The sequence below is a fragment of the Molossus molossus genome, unplaced genomic scaffold, assembly GCF_014108415.1.
Source record: "Molossus molossus isolate mMolMol1 unplaced genomic scaffold, mMolMol1.p scaffold_m16_p_3, whole genome shotgun sequence".
Lineage (NCBI taxonomy): Eukaryota > Metazoa > Chordata > Mammalia > Chiroptera > Molossidae > Molossus > Molossus molossus.
The window spans coordinates 66,242,841-66,261,781 of NW_023425366.1; the positions used below are offsets into that span (position 1 = coordinate 66,242,841).

Genomic DNA, 18,941 nt, shown 5'->3' on the forward strand with positions numbered 1-18,941 from the left:
CTCATGAAACAATCTTATTCAGGGATGCCAGTTCTAAGTCTGACATGAGATTGGAATATATTTTCTTAATTTACGTAAGAATTTCTACAGACTGAGAAACTTGATGCCCTAAACATACACCGTGACTCTAGGGACCCTTTGTCAAAGTCTTTATTATAGCATCCTCATGTGTCTCATTCGAAGAAATCCAATAGATTACAGCAATGTGAATTGGAAAGGCTCAGTGGTTACTCTACCTAAATTTGTTTCAATAAGGACTCGGCTTTTGGGCTAATCTCTAACATCTGAATCTGGGTAGAGGCCAATAACTACACTTTACAAATATAGTAAAGCCTATGGAAGACTAGATAATTTAATAATTTGTCCAAACACCGATAAAGGGATTGAGCAGTTGCATTTCAGAGGACCTCCCTCATTGAAAGAAACTAAGACAGAAGAGCTGTCTTTTAAAAGTATTTTGTCACAAATTTTATAATGTCAGAACTCATTATCTGTACCTGATTTTGTTTTTAGTTGGCTAAATATCTTGTCATTCTGCCACTGACCACTGTCTATACATCTTTTTTCCAAAGTGCAATTGTTTGAAGTCTAATGATTTACTGCCTAATTATTATTAAAAAGAAATATTTTCAAATTTTAAAATGAATGTTTTGTATGTAATCTGACTATCTTCCTTAATTAAGGTCATAATTAAATTATGATTAATTTTCAACACCTAAAAAGTAACATTTTTTTATATGACAGTAAAATTTTTATATATGATAATAATATGGGGATAGTAGTCTTGTGTGGGAAGAGGTCTATATATCCTTAGTCTTCGATAATGCAGACCTTGGTCTAGGTTTTCTGAAATAACATGGTACTTGTATTTATTTTGGTTTAAGTATTTTTTGTTTAACTATAAGTTGCTTCAAATTTTCTTTAGAAGGTCAGTCATAAAAAAATAACCAACGTAATTCAGCAAATAAAAATCCGATTAGCACATTTATTATTAGATCCCAAACACTAGGCCAAAAATGTAAAAAATCTAAAACAAAAGTAGAATCTCTTCCCTAAATAGTTTAAATCTCCAAATATGCACCATTGGTTGGCTTATTAGCAAGGACTTTTTAAAGCATCTTTTAAACTTTATTTAAAGACACTGAAAATGTCCTAAATCCATCAACAGGAGAATGCTTAGTTAATTCATTCAGTGGAATAGACCCATAAAAAAGTAGAAATACAATTATCAACATGGCTGAATCTAACAAATAAAATGTTGAGGGGAAAAAAAGGTAACAATGGATACCTTATGGATGTGATACTATCCATATAACAGTTTGAAAACATGGCAATACAATGCTACACAGTGTTCAGAATTACAAGTATAGATGGTAAAAGTATAGAGAAATGTGCTGGAATGACCAACATCACCAAATCCAGGCTGGGACGGAAGTAGGATGAGACTGGGGAGAAGTATGTAGTGAGCTTTAACAGTAATGGTTTTAGCCCTTAAACTGAATAGTAGGTGCATGAATGTTTTTTAAAAATTATTTATTTTAGAGAGAGAAAGGAAAGAGAGAGAGAGAAGCATGGATTTGTTGTTCCTACTTATTTATGCATTTATATATTGGCTAATTCTTGTATATGCCCTGATGGGGGATCGAACCCACAACCTTGATGTACTGGGTTGCTGCTCTAACCAACTAACCAACTGAGCTACTGGCCAGGGCAGCCCATGAATATTTTTCATAGTGCTCTAAATGCCTTTTCATGTCTCAATATTTATTAATAAATTTGAACCTCAAAGTGCTTTAATGATAATAACTCAGAATTATCCAAGTTAATGATGTGTGCAAGTGGATGCATTACTGAGAACCTGTATGTAATCAATTTATAAAACATTTTTTAAATGCAATACACAGTATCCTTTTTAAAAGGATACCTGTGGTAATTTTCTCATTCACCATTCACACCTAGGTTCCTTGAGTATAAAAATTATTCATTGAATGAAGGCATAGTTCATAAACATAAACTAAATGGTGAATACGTGGTAGGCACTGTGACCTAGGGATATAAACTTGAACAAGACATGGTCCCATCCATAAAGGAATTCCATCTAGGGAGAGAGACAGACGTGTAAATAAATAACTATAGTACAGTAAGACTTGAAAAGAGGTGTGCATAAGATGCTAAGAGAATGCACAGGAGAGAGCCACTAAATGTGCCTGTGGGAGGTGTAGGAAAGGTTTCTCCTTGTAAAAGATTATATTCAAAGTTCTCAAAGCTTTAAGAAAATTAATGGAATCATTGTAGTTAGAATTCCCTGACAGCTGACCCCTGAGAATTCAGTGCTGATTATTTAATCTTACTGCCATATCACTTCAATACTATATTTATTTGGATAATAAAGTATATAAATTTATTTTATGCTCACAACTACACTTATGCTCGTATGTATGTGTGTATCTATATCTATATCTATATCTATATCTATATCTATATCTATATCTGCACTATCGCAATTCCAAAAGATTGAGGGGTCCTACAATTAAACAGACATAATTGAAAAACAATATTAGCACAACAGCCTATTAATATCAGGCTGGTGCAGTTGAGAATAGTTGTGAGGTAAATAGACTTTTCTGGGTTTTAGTTAAGTCCCATTTATCTAATTAGATTACTAAAATTCCTTGGAATTAACAGGTAATTAATAGTGAAGAGGGCTGATGAACAAAATCTAGTTTGCAATTAAACTATAAATAAGCCATAAAATAAAATGTAATTTTCTTCAAACAAAGATATTTCTGAATAATATTTTTTAAAGGTTGAGAAAAAGATTCATGAAACAACTACTTCATGGAACAGACTGAGGAATCTCAAAGAGACGTGGGGAGGGGAGCGCAGAAAGAGATTAACCGAAGGATTTATATGCATATATGTATAATCCAGGGACACACAAAATAGTGTGGAAAAGGCCTGGGGCGTGGGGTGGAGAAAGGTGGAGGGGGCAATGGAGGAAAAAGTGGGGGGACATTTGTAATACTTTAAACAATAAAGATACATTTTTAATAAACTACTTCAATGGCTGAAATGCGCAGAAAGAAATTAAACATTTATGCAGAACTGTTTTTAATTTCAGAGATGTTTTGGTCATTTCAAAATGTTTTAACTCTACTTTCAAGGAAAAAAACTTCCTCAACACCAAATCCTGTTAATACTATGTCTTTAAATGTTTCTCAAATGTATCCTCCCCTTCCATTTCTATTCTAAAAGACTAGGCTCAGATTCTTAATCCCTCATCTGGACTATTTTAATATCCTTCCAAGATTCTGTTGTTAGTCCTCCTTTTGTTCAGAGTTATTCTAGGAGGTACACAGTATGAAAGAAACTTTAAAGTTATGACCCTCTGTAATTTGTTGCTTTATCCTACCAATTCTCACCACAGAAGTTTAGAGAGGCTCTTAAATGGTCCAGATGGCTTTAAGAAATTTCAGACCCAGTGTATGGTTATGCCAACCTACAAAATTTAAAGCATTTTCAGAAGAGTCAACAAATTGCAAAACACTCCCCAAACTTGCAGTCAATGGCAGAGTAGTCCTAGCAGTACCACAGTGAGCTGGAACTGACCAGTCAGCCTGGCATTATACCTCAAGACACAGATCTCTTCTTCTCCCCTTAAATTAATATCTGACTTGGGATCACTTTTTATAGACTAGTTGTAGGCTAGACAGACATGACTCAGGGCTATGTTTAACAATCTAAAAAGAATTTTCCAGGAAGGTTCTATAGGTATATATGGACATGGCAGTTTAATACCCATGACAAGCAAGAATAAGTTAATGTTCTCTCTCTCTCTCTCTCTCTCTCTCTCTCTCTCTCTCTCCCCCCCCCCCCTCTCTCCCTCCCCCTCTCCCTCTCTCTCTCAGCTTGTCCAATATTCTCAGCACAATTATCAGAATGTGGTCTATTGCAAGAATCCATATAAACTGAAACCAGGAGAAAAGCAGGGAATCTGCATCTGCATTAACTTTATGCCGATTCCCTTGATTCTCTTCCTGAAAAGTGGAACATGCATAATAATGAGAATCAGAAGAGATATGGGAACGCTTCTAGTCTACATCTTTATCTCCATTGCCTGCATAAATTCAACCACTAAACCAGATAGCAGATTTGACTAAAAGTTACAAACTGACGGTTTTCATAATACCTAGGGTCACACTGTAAGGCGGTAGGGCATGCAGCACGCATTCTCATATACTGCCAATGTGAGAGAAGACAGGGGCAGCCCTGCTGTAGAATAATTTTCAAGAGTAATTATGCAACTTCTAAGAGACTGTTGCTCTTAGAGCAGCGCTCATAATAAGGAAGGACACACGCATGTGTGTGTGTAGTAGTGGCAGAAAGACTGCAAGTTATGTAAATTCTCAACCAGAAGAAATTGGCTTAATAAATTGTTAGATACACAAAAAGTAAAATAAAAAAGAATGAAATAGAATTAGATGGAGAGATTTAAAATATATATTAAGTAAAATATTCTAACTATAATACATATATATGGGGTGGTCAAAAGTAGATTTACAATTGTAATACAAATAATACAATAATTAATACATAATAATACAAGAATAAACTGTGTTTCATGTACTCACATCTGTAAACCTACTCTGGCCCACCCCTTTATAATTCCCATTTGGGTAAAAAAGAAAGTGTATTTTGGGATGCATGTTTATATATGTAGATGGTATTTCCTGCTGGTTACACAATAATTTATCAATATAGATTACCTCTGAAGAACAAGACCAGCAGGGTCAGAGTAGAAAAACTTTCCCTCATCTCTGTCCTCATACTCAGCTTTTCCTTGTATCTGCTTTTCTCTACAGTATAAAATTTTCTATGAGTATATATTACTTTTATGATATAAAAATACTTAATGAAAAAGAAAACATATTTGATGATAGCTTCTTCTATCATATTTTACTCATCTAACTTCACACTAGTTTAAGATAAACACAATAGATGCTGAACAAACATGCCTAACACAAATTTACCAACTGTCTTCTAGCTGACTTTGTGACAGGCAGTGGGAATACCGTGATGAAAAGTCAAATCCTTCGAGTAGAAATTAAGGAAATAATAGTACCAGCTTCCAGCCCCCTCACTCAGCTCCCATCCCAGGGACTATAGGAGAATATTCTTAGTCATGACATTCTAGGATTAGGATTGTGATTAGCAATGGTGGTGGTGGTGGTGGTGTTAGTGGTGGTTTTTTGACAAGGTGTTGACTATGTTGAATCTCCAACAAAGCTCTTTTCTGGGAAAGCTGGTGAAGCTGGGTTTAGACAAGGCATCGCTCATCTAACAGGAAGATAAGCCAGGCAGAACAGTCAGTTTGTTACCAGGGCTCAGTCCCCTTTTAATATACCCTCCCTTGGTCTTGCCCTCACAGCTGATCCAGTTCTTCACTGATACCCCAGGTGGTTTCCTCAGAAGTGGGGCCTCACTTCCCCCTGGCCTATCAACTATGGTTCTCAGTGGCCTAACTATTGCTGCTCAATCTCTTTGTCAGGTCTGGATTTTCAGTACAATTATTCATACTTTTGTTATCAAACAATTTAATAGGAAGACACTTGCTTCCATTCCCTTATTTCCCATGAAAAGATAATAAAAAGAATATTCTTTAGGAATATCCTCAAACAATAATTCCTTTGTTTTCTCTCCAGATATGGTTGGGAGTTCTAAAGAAGTCCTCAGGGTGCCTAGATCTTGCTCCCCCAATGATAATGAATCTTCTTGGTATCTCTTTTTGGTAGCTATAATTTGCCTTTGATCTATCTCCCTATTTCTGGGAGTAGTTGTCAATATTTATAGTTTTAGATGTGTTTGCTTCCTTCTATTTGCCCAAGTGATCCATTTTTCAGCTGAGGGTCAATAATTAAAAGTTATGACATTATATAAACAGGGTGGCATTATCCGCAATGAGGAATGTGCACCAACGCTGTGTGATTTATTCAGGGGTATTATATAAAACATTTCTAAACTACATTAGTGGTTTAACAATGGATTTAACCCACAGGAAACCATATTTAATAGGAAATGGGTAAGGGTTAACATTTATTGAGCCTTAGCTACGAAAGACTCTGTGATAAGCATTTGAAACACACAAATTTCATTTAATCACATAATGTTTTATGAGGTAGGTATTATTATTCTAAGAGATAAAGCAAGCCAAGTAGAGTCACACGGATTTGAATCTACTAATAACTGACTTCTCAGAACATCATTTTTCCTCGTGGTGATCTGGGAGACAGTTCTTTATTGTTTTATACCTATTTGGCCAAGAGTAGGTGAAGCTAACACACTTAAAAATAAGTTATACTTTAAAAAAATGTCAAACACTTAAAATGTATGTATTACTTGAAAGAATCTTTTAATTATCATCTAACGGAACTACTGGCCCCACATTTTACACTACCCCTCTCAGCCTCCTAAAGCGTTGGTCTAAGGGAAGCACTGAGGGCTCTCAGTGTAGGACTGTGCAGAAAGGTGTTAAGTAAATCACAGACATTCAAATAATGAAGCTAATGATAGGAACTGATGAGAAGAAAGTGGGTCATTAGGCCACCATGAAACAGACAGTGGCTCGTCTTCTTCTTACTCACCCCCATTTCTATCTGCATGCATCACCGGATTTCAGGTTGAGGGCTACAGGAGGACTGGAAAAGTTTAAAAAGTAAAAAATATAAATAGAGTTGAGAAAAACTTAGGCTACTGAGCTGCTGAGGACCATGATGCTATCTGCCTTGTAGACATTTTTAATTCTGAGGAAGTGAGGAAGATGAGAGTACTAAAATGGACCCAGACAGAAGAAACTGCAAAATAGCTGTTCAAGTCTTGCTCTAGGTTCAAGGATATGGGGAAACCTTTCAGGTTGCTTTCCATGTAACCTGGTCATATTCAGTGAGACAGAAGAAGCAGGGAGACAGAAGCATAGAGAAATGTAAAAGAGAAGTACCAACACAGGAAGTTAAAAAAGGAGCAAATATTTGCATTATCTTATTACTAAATAAGTACCAAAATATTTCCAGAAATAATAATGTACAGTCTTTAAAATGACTAATTTTCATTTTATATAATTTTCTTGTCCATAAAATGCATTAATATATGTGTGTCCACTGGCAGATTTGTGATTGTGCCACGACAAATTCAAAGTTGACAGCATATCTGAAGATTTGTTTTGGTTACTTCTAGACTTTTAGGCCATCATGTGGAAACTTTAAAGAAAATTTTCCTATATAAATCCAAAAAGAAGCATTATGTGAGAAGTAAGTGTAATCTGTGGAATAGGTATCCTCTGTGAATAAGCACGGTTAAATTTATAGGAACCATGTATCCATTATTCTGTCATAAAAAGTTAATGCCATCCCCCATGCCATTCTCATCACTGATCTCCGGGATTCAGACAAATATTATCTACCGTAACACTTATTTTTTTCTTCATGTTTTTTTAGAAAGTAGTAATCTTGCAACAGTACCAGCAAAACTGATGTCCTGTGAGGTTTACACAGATTATCTGTAATTATAAAATAGAAAGGTAAAATAAACTCTTAATGATATAATTATATCTATCCAACTGAACATTATGAGGAGAATAATCATCCCATGTCACATTGTCTGCCCAATAGAACCTCTATACCCCAATATCTTGTTAAACTAATAAGGTCCATTCAGCTTGAAAAAAATTTCAGTGCTGTGCAGTTTTCAGTTACCGAACTCACTGAGTCTATGGATACAACATTCATATATTCCGCTTTGGTAGGTTATTTACCCTCTTGTTACCAATTTTGATATGTGTTAAAAGTAAATGATTCACTCTCACTGATTTCCACTGTCAGACCTAAGCGACACCTAGTTCTGACTTAATGAAACCAAGGATGTAAAAGTGAAAATGGTTTGAGAGAATGACAGCCTCTTAAAGGGCAGGTGAAGGTTCAGTGACCTCTGGGCACTCTGGTCCATTCCGGTGAATCACTGCTTTGGGGAAGCATAGACCCTGTGGCTCATAAAACCTGATGATATTAAGAAGGAAGGAAGGAATTCACACTTACAATTCAAGGTGACTGTTAGAAATACAACTTTAAAAATTTAAGAGTAAGGAAAAATACCATATTTAAAAATGAATTACCAATGTTTTTTTCTTTAGAAAGTATTGGGAAAACCCATATCATACAGATGTTCATTACTTATTCAATGTACACCATTGAGAGATAAATAAAACTGTTCAAATACAAAAATGCCAAAGGTAATTCAACTACTGCAGTGTAAGTGTGGCATAACCAATTCGTCATGACATACAATTTTCTAAAAGCTATTCTGTTAGAAGGCAATGAATGAGTGCATAAATGATTTAGACTCTTCTGAACTATGGTTATTATTCAGTATTTTATTTTTAAAAATATATACACCCTATACTATTATGTTTATTCCTTAGAGTCTAATAAAAACATAATTGAATTTGATGAAAAATAGACTTGATTCTAAATGTAGCATACAGTACATACAGCTACTCCCTTATTTTATTCGTTGTAAAGATCAATGGTCACTTGAGGTGGTTCTGCTCAAGGTTTGTTTTAATATATGGACAATAAAATATTTTTAATTTAAAAATTATATCCTTATATTCCATGTCATATTTTCTTTTTAATACTAACATCTAAGTTTGACCTACATAACAATTTATGAATGCAAATACAGTATTTTAATCACTATTCTACTTCTAAATATTATTTCTTATTGACTAGAAAGAACAGGAAATTAACTACAGATGGCTTAGCAAATAAAAATGAAGCAGTCTACAACAAAATCATCAGAGTTCAGTAGCTTATTTTGTTCTGATGGAATCTAAATGCTATTATGAATGAAGAAGGTTATCTTTTTAAAATATTAAATATTTGTTTTAATATAACCATCTCTGGATTGTACATAAATGACTTGTTAATCTATTTTTATTTAAATTTCCTTTGAGTTTGAAACTCTGTTATATAATATATAAATAAATTACCTAAGTATATAATTACACTAAAGTTCAATATAGCTATTTTATATTTATATATACTATAAATTATAATGTACACTATAGTATGTTCAAGTCATACGTATGCTATATTTACAAAGTCTGTTCATAAAACATGATATAAAATATAAGGATATAATTTCTAAATTAAGAATATACATATAGAATAAGGGCAAATACAAATTAAAAATAAGAGACTTAATTCTCCATTTTAAATAAGGGAAAAGATTTCCCTCCATTCCTTATTTTTTAAAGCATTTACCTGAGAAACTTGTAATTATAAGCACTTTTTCATCTCTTTGACATGTATCCCTGGGAAGACTAGATAGGTCTTTGTCAACTTTCCTAGCCAGTACTGTCTTTCTCAAGAAACTGGAACTCATCTTTTTCCGCTGAGCCAAACCGGCCAGGGCTAGGGTTAGGGTGGGACTCATCTTTTTCAAATGCAAATACCAAGGGTGACAGCTCCTGTATCTCCCAGTTTCTGTGGAAGTGTAGGAGCCCAACTTCAGTGGGTGTGTTATTTCTACAAAAACTCTTGCCCTAAAAATATGAGAAATTTGTTTCTCCTCAGGATATAGCCAAATACCTAACACAGGTGTTTTTTAACCATGATAAAGTTAGCATAAACTATGTGTGAAAAATGTGCTGTCAAATCCTGTGTTTGAGTGTTAGCATAGGTAGCTAGCTAGTTATTAATAAAGGGAGCAAATGTAATCAAACATTTGTAAAACATTTGTAAAAAACTAGGGAGCTGAACTGGACTTTAAGCCTGAATCACTAGGCAGCTATAGCACTCACAGGCTCTCCAGGGGACAGGCACATCCTCCATGGAGGGGACTTAATCCCTGAAGCTGGCAGGAAGAATCTGCTTTCCAATCTCCCCTGGGGATAATGGGCCATTAGCCAGGATTAACGGAGAGAGGAAAAGGGGAAGTTCCTTTGTAGTAGAAGCCAAGATGGAGCAGAGGAAGGTAAGTGCATGCACAACTGACACTAGATGACAAGGCAAAACTCTGAGGCATGTACAGTAGGAACCAAAATTGCAACATAAAGGGGCGGAGTCTAGTCTGGGAAAAGGACTGGATAAGGGACACGAGACCCTAAGGATGCAGAAAAGGGATTGGATAGGGGGCAGGCCCAGCACAAACCCACAAAGAACCAGGAAAGAGAGCGGTTAGTTTGAAAGAAAACCTGCTCTTTCCCAAGTCTGAGATGATATAATCAAAGCTAAATAAAGGCCCCTGTAGGTAGCACACATTCTTCCCTCAATTTATTCTCAGGTTCACCTACAGGGCCAAGCATGGGTCCAAGTGCTGGTCTGGGTGCAGCAGCAAACAGAGACGAAGCAAATGGGTTGTACCTACTAGGCTATATAATGGGGTAAGATTCCTTTATGTCTTTTCAATCAATTAGCAAAGTACCTGTGATAAGCACTGCATTCTGGTTTAATGCTTATTGAGTGATAAAAATTTTTTCTTTCCCTTCTGCCTTTGTGTAGAGGATTTCTGCGATGGGAGAACATTTTTTTTTAATTATAATACCCCAACAATATGCTATCTTTTGAATCAGTTATCTATGCCTGTTATTATAATGATAAAAAAAATTAACTGCATTCTCATATAAAACTTGAGGAAAAAATGATAGGAATATTTCATTTGTTTGGTTCGGTTCTTTGACAATTCAATATACCAGAAAGGAAATACTATGTTATCATTATACAACAGAAATTTTTACTGTGGCTTGCATATTTGTAGCCCATTGGGTGAATCATTAGAACCTTTGACCAAAAGAATTCAAATAAGTAAAGTGACTCAAGAGCCCAGAAATACATATGAAGACAAAGTTTATTCTATCAAAGAATGTGTGTTAGTAGGAAAATACTTAGCTGTCCAAGCTTCCTTTAGTGTTTGGTGACACTTTTGGAGTAGGTAATTAAGACTAATATGATATAATTCTCTATGGAGTCCCTACACTTCCAAATAAGTGAGGAGGAGACTTAAAATGACAAACATTACATACAAATAATTTAATTTTTTTTTTTTTTATCCTCACCTGAGGACATTTTTCCATTTTTTTGTTCAGGTAGAGTGGGAGGGAGAGAGAGGAAGAGAGAGAGAGAGAGAAACATCGACGTGAAAGGGACACATCGAGTGGCCACCACCCGCACGACCAACCAGGGCCGGGGACAAACTGCAACCGAGGTACATGCCCTTAGTGGGAACCGAACTCGGGCCTCTTGGGACCGCAGGCTGATGCTCTAACCGCTGAGCCAAACCGGCCAGGGCCAAATAATTTAATTTTAATGTTCTGTTTATATAATAATATAAATCCATGGCTTTGCATTATTTTATTTTCAATATTTTAATTTCAAATTTTTGTGCTTAGCCATCAAATGAGAATGTTTAACTCTAAACATATTAATGAAAATCCAGGCCAACAATACTGGCAAATTTAAGAAATCATTAATAGCCCGGCCGGTGTGGCTCACTGGTTGAGCATCAACCCATGCATCAAGAGGTTGCCGGTTCCATTCCCGGTCAGGGCACAAGCCCAGGTTGTGGACCCAATCCCCAGCGTAGGGGCATGCAGGAGGCGACCAGTCAATGTTCTCATTGATGTTTCTATCTCTCTCTCCCTCTCCCTCTCCCTCTCTCTCTAAACCTCTCTCAATAAAGAAAAAAAAGGAAATCATTAATAGCAATTCAATAAACTTTAATTTCACTATTTGAAGGTCTAGTTGTTGTAATTGGCTAGGTAATGTTAATAATAGGAAGAGGCCAGGCATTATAAGCATGATCATCTGGGAAGCTTCACCAGGAAGCTAAAGCTTCATGCTCCCCAGAAAACCACTGGTCAATTCTCTGCAAATTACTGGGGAAAGGGAGAGAACAAAAGGGGAGATGGAAGATGCATTGAAGTTGGGGCGAGGTAAGGAAGGTGCTTGTGTCAGTCTAACCTGGGGAAAAAATCATTGGCTAAAAGGGTGGAGCCACTGCAGGTGAGAAAAATCTTGGAAGGGTGAACTCCCCAAAGAGTTCTCTTCTCTTTGTGCTCTCTCTTGTTCTGGGACCCGCATTCACCTAGGCTTTCCTGCACTTGCCTCCATAGCCGTGTGGCCTTAAGCAGCCACATGGCCATGGCCATGTGGACTCCACATGCAGGACTCCACTAGACTGGACTTTATTGTGGAGCAGAAATTCTGGGCAGTGGCCTTAATCTTGGCCTTGCTGAAGACAAGATTGGACTTCTTTCATGTTGAGATGGACAGAGATGATACTTTGGAGGGGAACCCCCTAAATTTTCCATTATCAATAAAGCTTTCCACAAAACCCCCTCCCCTCCTGTAGGAGCTTTAGAAAATTATTTTCCTTGGGACAGCCCATGAACTCAATTTCCACCAATAACAAAGGCAATGCCTATATATTTTTTTAGTTTTATTTAAGGTATTCATCAGAGAAGGTAAATCACATTAAATTTTAGGGGGAAAGGTCTCATCAATTTTTTTTCCAGCAAAGTTATCACAATGAAAACCAAAAATTATCTAACAGGAAACAATAAAACATAGACTAGATAAAATCTGTTTAAATTAAACAGGAAACCTACCTGTTTTAAATAATTAGCAATATTTACCTTGCAGCATTCTGTTCTATCTTTTCATCAATGTCACTGAAGATCTGCTTTAACTCCAAGTCTCCAGGAAATGAATTTAACAAACTAAGCAGGTCAAAAGAATTATGGAAATATTCATCTTCCCAATCCATTCTGAGGAACAAGAATAAAAATCATGTTAATTACCCCAAAATAAAGAAAAAAAAACAACACCTAAATCAAGTTGTAATACTAAATCAAAACCAATAATCCCAATTTTTAGGCAAAATGAAATATAGCAGTTGAAGAACTAGGGTATTATTAAGCTAGGTAGGGTGTATTGTTATTTAAATTTCATGAGGTGTGAACTAATTTTCACACTTTTCTCTAGTTTGGAAGCTGAGCAAAATAGCACCCCTCAGAGAGTATTTATAAACATCCTGCTGTTTCTTACTGTAACCAAGCACTGAAAAGGAAACCACAAAGCCTCATAGACCACTGTGAACAAAGGTGGTTGCACCTTCCTTCCACTCTTACCGACAAACTGACCTGGAAATGGTAACCTCAGAATTGTTAAAGTCTCATCCCCTGGCCCCGCTATTTATATATGAATAAGGCAAAAAATTCTCCTCTCTGATAACTGACTAAAACTTAAATATGCTACTCCTTATGATACCATTGCAGTAATCTGGTTATTATTTAACAGAAAAAGAATAAAGGGAAGACCAATTAATATGGGCATGCCATTTATACAGCTTTGCCAGAAAGCTATAGTTGAACACCCCAGGTCTATTCCCCACTGATGGATGGGGAAAAGGACTTGACAAAAGCAGTTTAGACACATGCCAAGTAAGGTCTGAGTAACACGGGAAGTTCACACCTACCCTTCACACCTGGGAGCCAGTAAGTGGACAGAATAGGCATAGCCACTAAAAGCTAGCTAAACCTGAATATTTAATATTTAAACAAAGGAAAGCCTTCTCTCTCTCTCCACTCTAGTCATCTAGCCAGACTCCCAGCTTGTGAGGCTCTAGAGCCCTGCATTCACCACATGGCCTGCAGCCATGTGGGACCCCTACAAAGGACTAAAAAACTGAATCTAGCCTGATGCCTGAACTGGACCCAGCTGTACAATGGAAAAGACACTCTGGACTCTGGCCTTATTTCTAGCCGTGCTGAATCCCCAACTGCCTCTCTTCCAGGACTAGACTGGGGGACATGGGACTTTACAAACCCAGAAATGTAATTCCATACCTATAGAAACCATTCAGTCTCCTGTGGGACTACTGAATATGCTTATTCCGACTGCACCCCAAGAACCTCCTGCCTGTGAGTCTCGGAGGGATCTTGTACCCTCATTCCTCTGGTAACACTTATGTAGGTTCATCCAGTATCAAAGCTTTAGTCATCCATTCATTCTATATATGTCTATTTAATATTTGATAAGTAAGAAGCATTGCTGTAGAAGCTGGGGATATAGCTGAAACAAGGTACAATCTCTGCCTTTATGGAGATTTTATTCTTGTGGGGAAGGCACATTTTATTTATTTAGTTTTTAAATGTTTTTATTGATTTTTTAGAGAGAGATAGAAACATTGATGGGAGAAACATCGATCAGTTGACTCCTGCACACCCCCTCCTGGGAATCAAGCCCACAACCCAGGCATATGTCCTGATCAGGAATCGAACCAGGAACTCTCAGTCCATGGGAGATGCTCAATCTACTGAGCCACACCAGCTGGGCAAGGGAAGGTGCACTTAAAAACACATAAATAGATATATTTTATAAAAGACCACATGGTGAGAAGTACTATGTGAACATGCTGATCAGGGCAATAAGATGGACTAAGAATGAGAGTTGGTACAGAGTGTGAACTACATTATTTAGGAATATGCTATTTTTGGATATAAAATAGTGCTTATAAAATATTTTGATGATTGATGGTATGAATGAATGAATGAGAAATTTAAAACATTAAATTATAGCAAATATACATGAAATAAATAGTAACTAAAAAGGGTTTAGGTAAATGTGGTTTGAGTTTGCAGAAATCCAAAATACTTGTAAAATTGTCTAAAAAGGTTTGCAGAGACAATAATACTAATGAAATTCCTCATCTTTAATTACTTAATTATTAATAAATTCAGCTTATTTATTAAACTATAATAAAAGAGCTGAAGATTTATCTTAAGTCCTACCTAAAAATTCAAAGAATTAGGGGTAGTAAAATGGCTCCATCAAAAATCTACTAGATTTAATAAATGAATTTGGCAAAGTAGCAGGATACAAAATTAACATCAAGCAATCGACGGCATTCTTTTTTTTTTTATCCTCACCCGAGGACATTTTTCCATTTTTTGTTCAGGTAGAGTGGGAGGGAGAGAGAGGAACAGAGAGAGAGAGAGAGAAACATCGATGTGAAAGGAACACATCGAGTGGCTGCCACCTGCACAACCGACCAGGGCCGGGGACAAACTGCAACCGAAGTACGTGCCCTTAGCGGGAACCGAACCCAGGTCTCTCAGGACCGCAGGCCGATGCTCTAACCGCTGAACCAAACCGGCCAGGGCAATCGACAGCATTCTTAAACACCAATGATGAACTCACAGAAAGAGAAACTAAAAAAAACAATCCCATGTACCATTGCAGCAAAAAAATTAAGATACCTAGGAATAAACTTAACCAAAAAATAAAAAATAAAGGACCTACTCGCAGAAAACTACAGGACATTGAAAAAAGAAATAGAGGAAGATATAAAAAAGTGGAAGCACATACCTTGTTCATGGATTGGAAGAATTAACATCATTAAAATGTCCATACTATCCAAAGCAGTCTATAGATTCATTGCAATCCCCATCAAAATACCAACGACATACTTCAAAGAACTAGAACAAATACTTCAGAAGTTCCTATGGAACCAAAAACGACCCTGAATAGCCACAACAATCTTGAAAAAAAAGAACAAAGTTGGAGGGATCACATTACCAGATTTCAGGTTATACTACAAAGCCACTGTAATCAAAACAGACTAGTACTGGCACAAGAACAGGCATATCAATGGAACAGAATAGAGAACCCAGAAATGGACGCAACACAATATGCTCAATTAATATTTGATAAGGGTGGCAAGAGCATACAATGGAGTAAAGACAGCCTCTTTAATAAATGGTGTTGGGAAAATTGGACAGCTACACGCAAAGCAATGAAACTAGACCATCAACTTACACCATACACAAGAATAATCTCAAAATGGATAAAAGACTTAAATGTGACTCATGAATCCATAAAAATCCTAGAAGAAAACATAGGCAACAAAATTTCAGACATCATACGCAGCAGAATTTTCACTGATACATCACCTAAGGCAACAGAAACAAAGGAGAAAATGAACACATGGGACTACATCAAACTCAAAAGCTTTTGCACAGCAAAAGATACAATCATCAAAATGAAAAGGCAACCCATTGTATGAGAGAACATAATTGCCAATGATATATCAGATAAGGGGTTAATTTCCACTTGTAAGAGAGTGCTCATACAAGTCAACAAAAGGAAGACGAAGAACCCAATTAAAAAATTGGCAGAGGAACTAAATAGACACCTTTCCAAACAGGACATACAGATGGCTAAGAGACATATGAAGAAATGCTCAACATCACTAATCATCAGAGAGATGCAAATTAAAACAACTATGAGGTATCACCTCGCACCTGTCAGAATGGCTGCCATCAACAAATCATCAAACAACAAGTGTTGGCGGGGGTGTGGAGAAAAGGGAACTCTAGTACACTGCTGGTGGGAATGCAGACTGGTGTAGCCACTATGGAAAACACTATGATGTTACCTCAAAAAATTAAAAATTGAACTACCATTTGACCCAGTGATCCCACTTCTAGGAATATACCCTAAGAAGCCTGAAACACCAATCAGAAAGAGTATATGCACCCCCATGTTTGTAGCAGCACTGTTTACAATAGCTAAGATCTGGAAACAGCCCAAATGTCCATCAGTACACAAATGGATAAAAAAGCTGTGGTATATATACACAATGGAGTACTATGCAGCTGTAAGAAAGAAAGATCTCTTATCCTTTGAGACGACATGGAGGGACCTGGAAAGTATTATCCTAAGCAAAACAAGCCAAACAGAGAAAGACAAGTATTGTATGATCTCACTTACTTGTGGAATATAATGAACATAACAGTCTGAGGAACGGGGTAATACCAGGGACATGGAAGTAGGGTACAGACTGACAACCCTCAGAAGAGGGGGTGGGGGAGAGAGATAAACCACAGAACTTATATGTATGTATGCATGACCAATGGACATGGACAACAAAGCTGGGGACAGGGTGGGAGGCAGGGGGAGAAGGGTGTCAATCGGGAAAAAAGAGAAACATCTGTAACAAAAATAAATAAATTAATTAATAAAAATAAATAAATAAAAATTCAAAGAATTACTCTTAGGATAAAGTTTTCATTTTTCTTCAGAGATACTATTTTGAAAAGAAAACACCTAATTATAGTGTTTTAATGCAAAAGTCTACGGAATCACAAGATTTGTCAATTGCAAATCCAATTAGTCATAAATACAGAATAAGAAGTATAATGGTTTAGAAAGATTTACACTAAGATGTGCCTCTGTGATATGTGGATTATTTTCAGCTAAAAGCATCCAAGCCCCTGCCATCTGAAGAGAAACTTCTGCCCTTCCTAACCCCTTCACTACCTAGAAGAATCTGAATTAGGGGTCTTGCCTACAATAAGAGATTATCAGAGATAATCTGTTTTGACCTATCTATATGGCAGGATACACTAGTAATTACTGAAGATCTGCTCTTCTTATCACCATGCAATGACCTTCCTCCCCTCTGATGCCCCAAGGTGATCCTTGCTCAGAATGTCATATACACCTCATTTTCCATTTTTGTCTTTGAACCTCTCATGTAGGCAGGGTTCCCATGCACACATATGTATTAAATTTGGTTATTTTTTCTTGTTAATCTGGCTCATGTGGCTTTAATTATAGATCAGCAGAAAGAACCTTGAGGGTAGAAGAAAGTTTCAGCCTCCCCCACAACATAGATATAACATTTTAAAATAGCCAAATACTAATACATTTGGACTTTTCTCATTCAAAGTATTTTGTAATAAATGCTGTGATTTCTCATTTAAAAACAAATATTTACCTATAATGTAACATAATAAATATTAATTTGAAATCAGGTTAAAACATAAAACTGTAAGGTAAATGGTAGGAAACTCCATGTTTATCAGAAGTTATATTTCTTAAGGGTATAAAAACCTCAATATTTCCACATAACCAATGAGTTTGATATCTTCAAATCTCCCTAGCGGCTCAACTAGTTATAACTATTATCAGAATAGTCATTTTTAAATCCAATGGCCATTATTACTAATAATAAACTTAGTTTATGTATTTGCATACTTTTAAACAGTTTTCGGTAGTTCAACTCTTCAGATGATAAGTTATTAAAAAATTGTTGCAAAAAATAAAATTTCACTTTTGTAATGAACAATTTGGTTGAAGGTTTTGTAGAGATCTCAAACTCAGTAAATGTTTTGTTCATAGCAAACTTCTGTTATAAAACAAGTTACAGTATCAATATTCTGTTTAGAGTTGTACCAATTTGTCAATACTATAAAACCTCATTAATTCATATAACATATATTCAAACTTAAGAAAATATGTATAGAAGCCAGCTTAACTATAATAGCAAAACAGCAATATGATTTGTTGTAGATCTACTATGTTCAAGGTACTTTATATGCATCATCATCTTTAATTTTCATAATAATGCTACAAAATAGTTATCATCCTCATTTATAGAGACTAACTAATATGTCCATGTGGCACAGCTACCCAGATTAGAAGCACAGTTTGAACCTAGATCTGTTTGGTACTTGCGGGTGCTTGTAACTCAGGAAATGAATCACTTACTGCATATAAAACACAGTTTCCTAGAAATTATATTAACCAAAATGTTAAAATCGTCATCTCCAGATATTTAGACTATGGTTGATTTTTACTGACTTTTTTATACTTAGCATTTTCTTGTTTTTGCAATAAGTACTTATTATTTCAAATATAATTGGTAAACATATTTTAAAAAGAAATTACCCCTGCTCTCAGGGGGCTTACAATTTTTTAATTTTACATTTTCTACCTCTTCATTTGAAACATCTCCCATCCTTAACACCTCTCTTGCCAATTTTTGTTTATCATTTTATTCAAAATCTAATTTAAAACTTACATAATTTCTGAATATCTCTTGAC

At 35.9% G+C, this 18,941-nt stretch overlaps 1 protein-coding gene across 1 annotated transcript in view; it reads right to left on the reverse strand.

Moving 5' to 3' along the window:
* Nucleotides 1-18,941, reverse strand: part of KIAA0825 (KIAA0825 ortholog) — a 373,867-nt gene that overhangs the window by 320,387 nt on the left and 34,539 nt on the right. Inside the window, exon 4 of the mRNA XM_036279227.1 lies at nucleotides 12,686-12,817. Coding sequence (XP_036135120.1) covers nucleotides 12,686-12,816 — 131 coding nt within the window. The 5' untranslated portion in view covers nucleotide 12,817. The remainder of the gene's footprint in view (nucleotides 1-12,685; nucleotides 12,818-18,941) is intronic.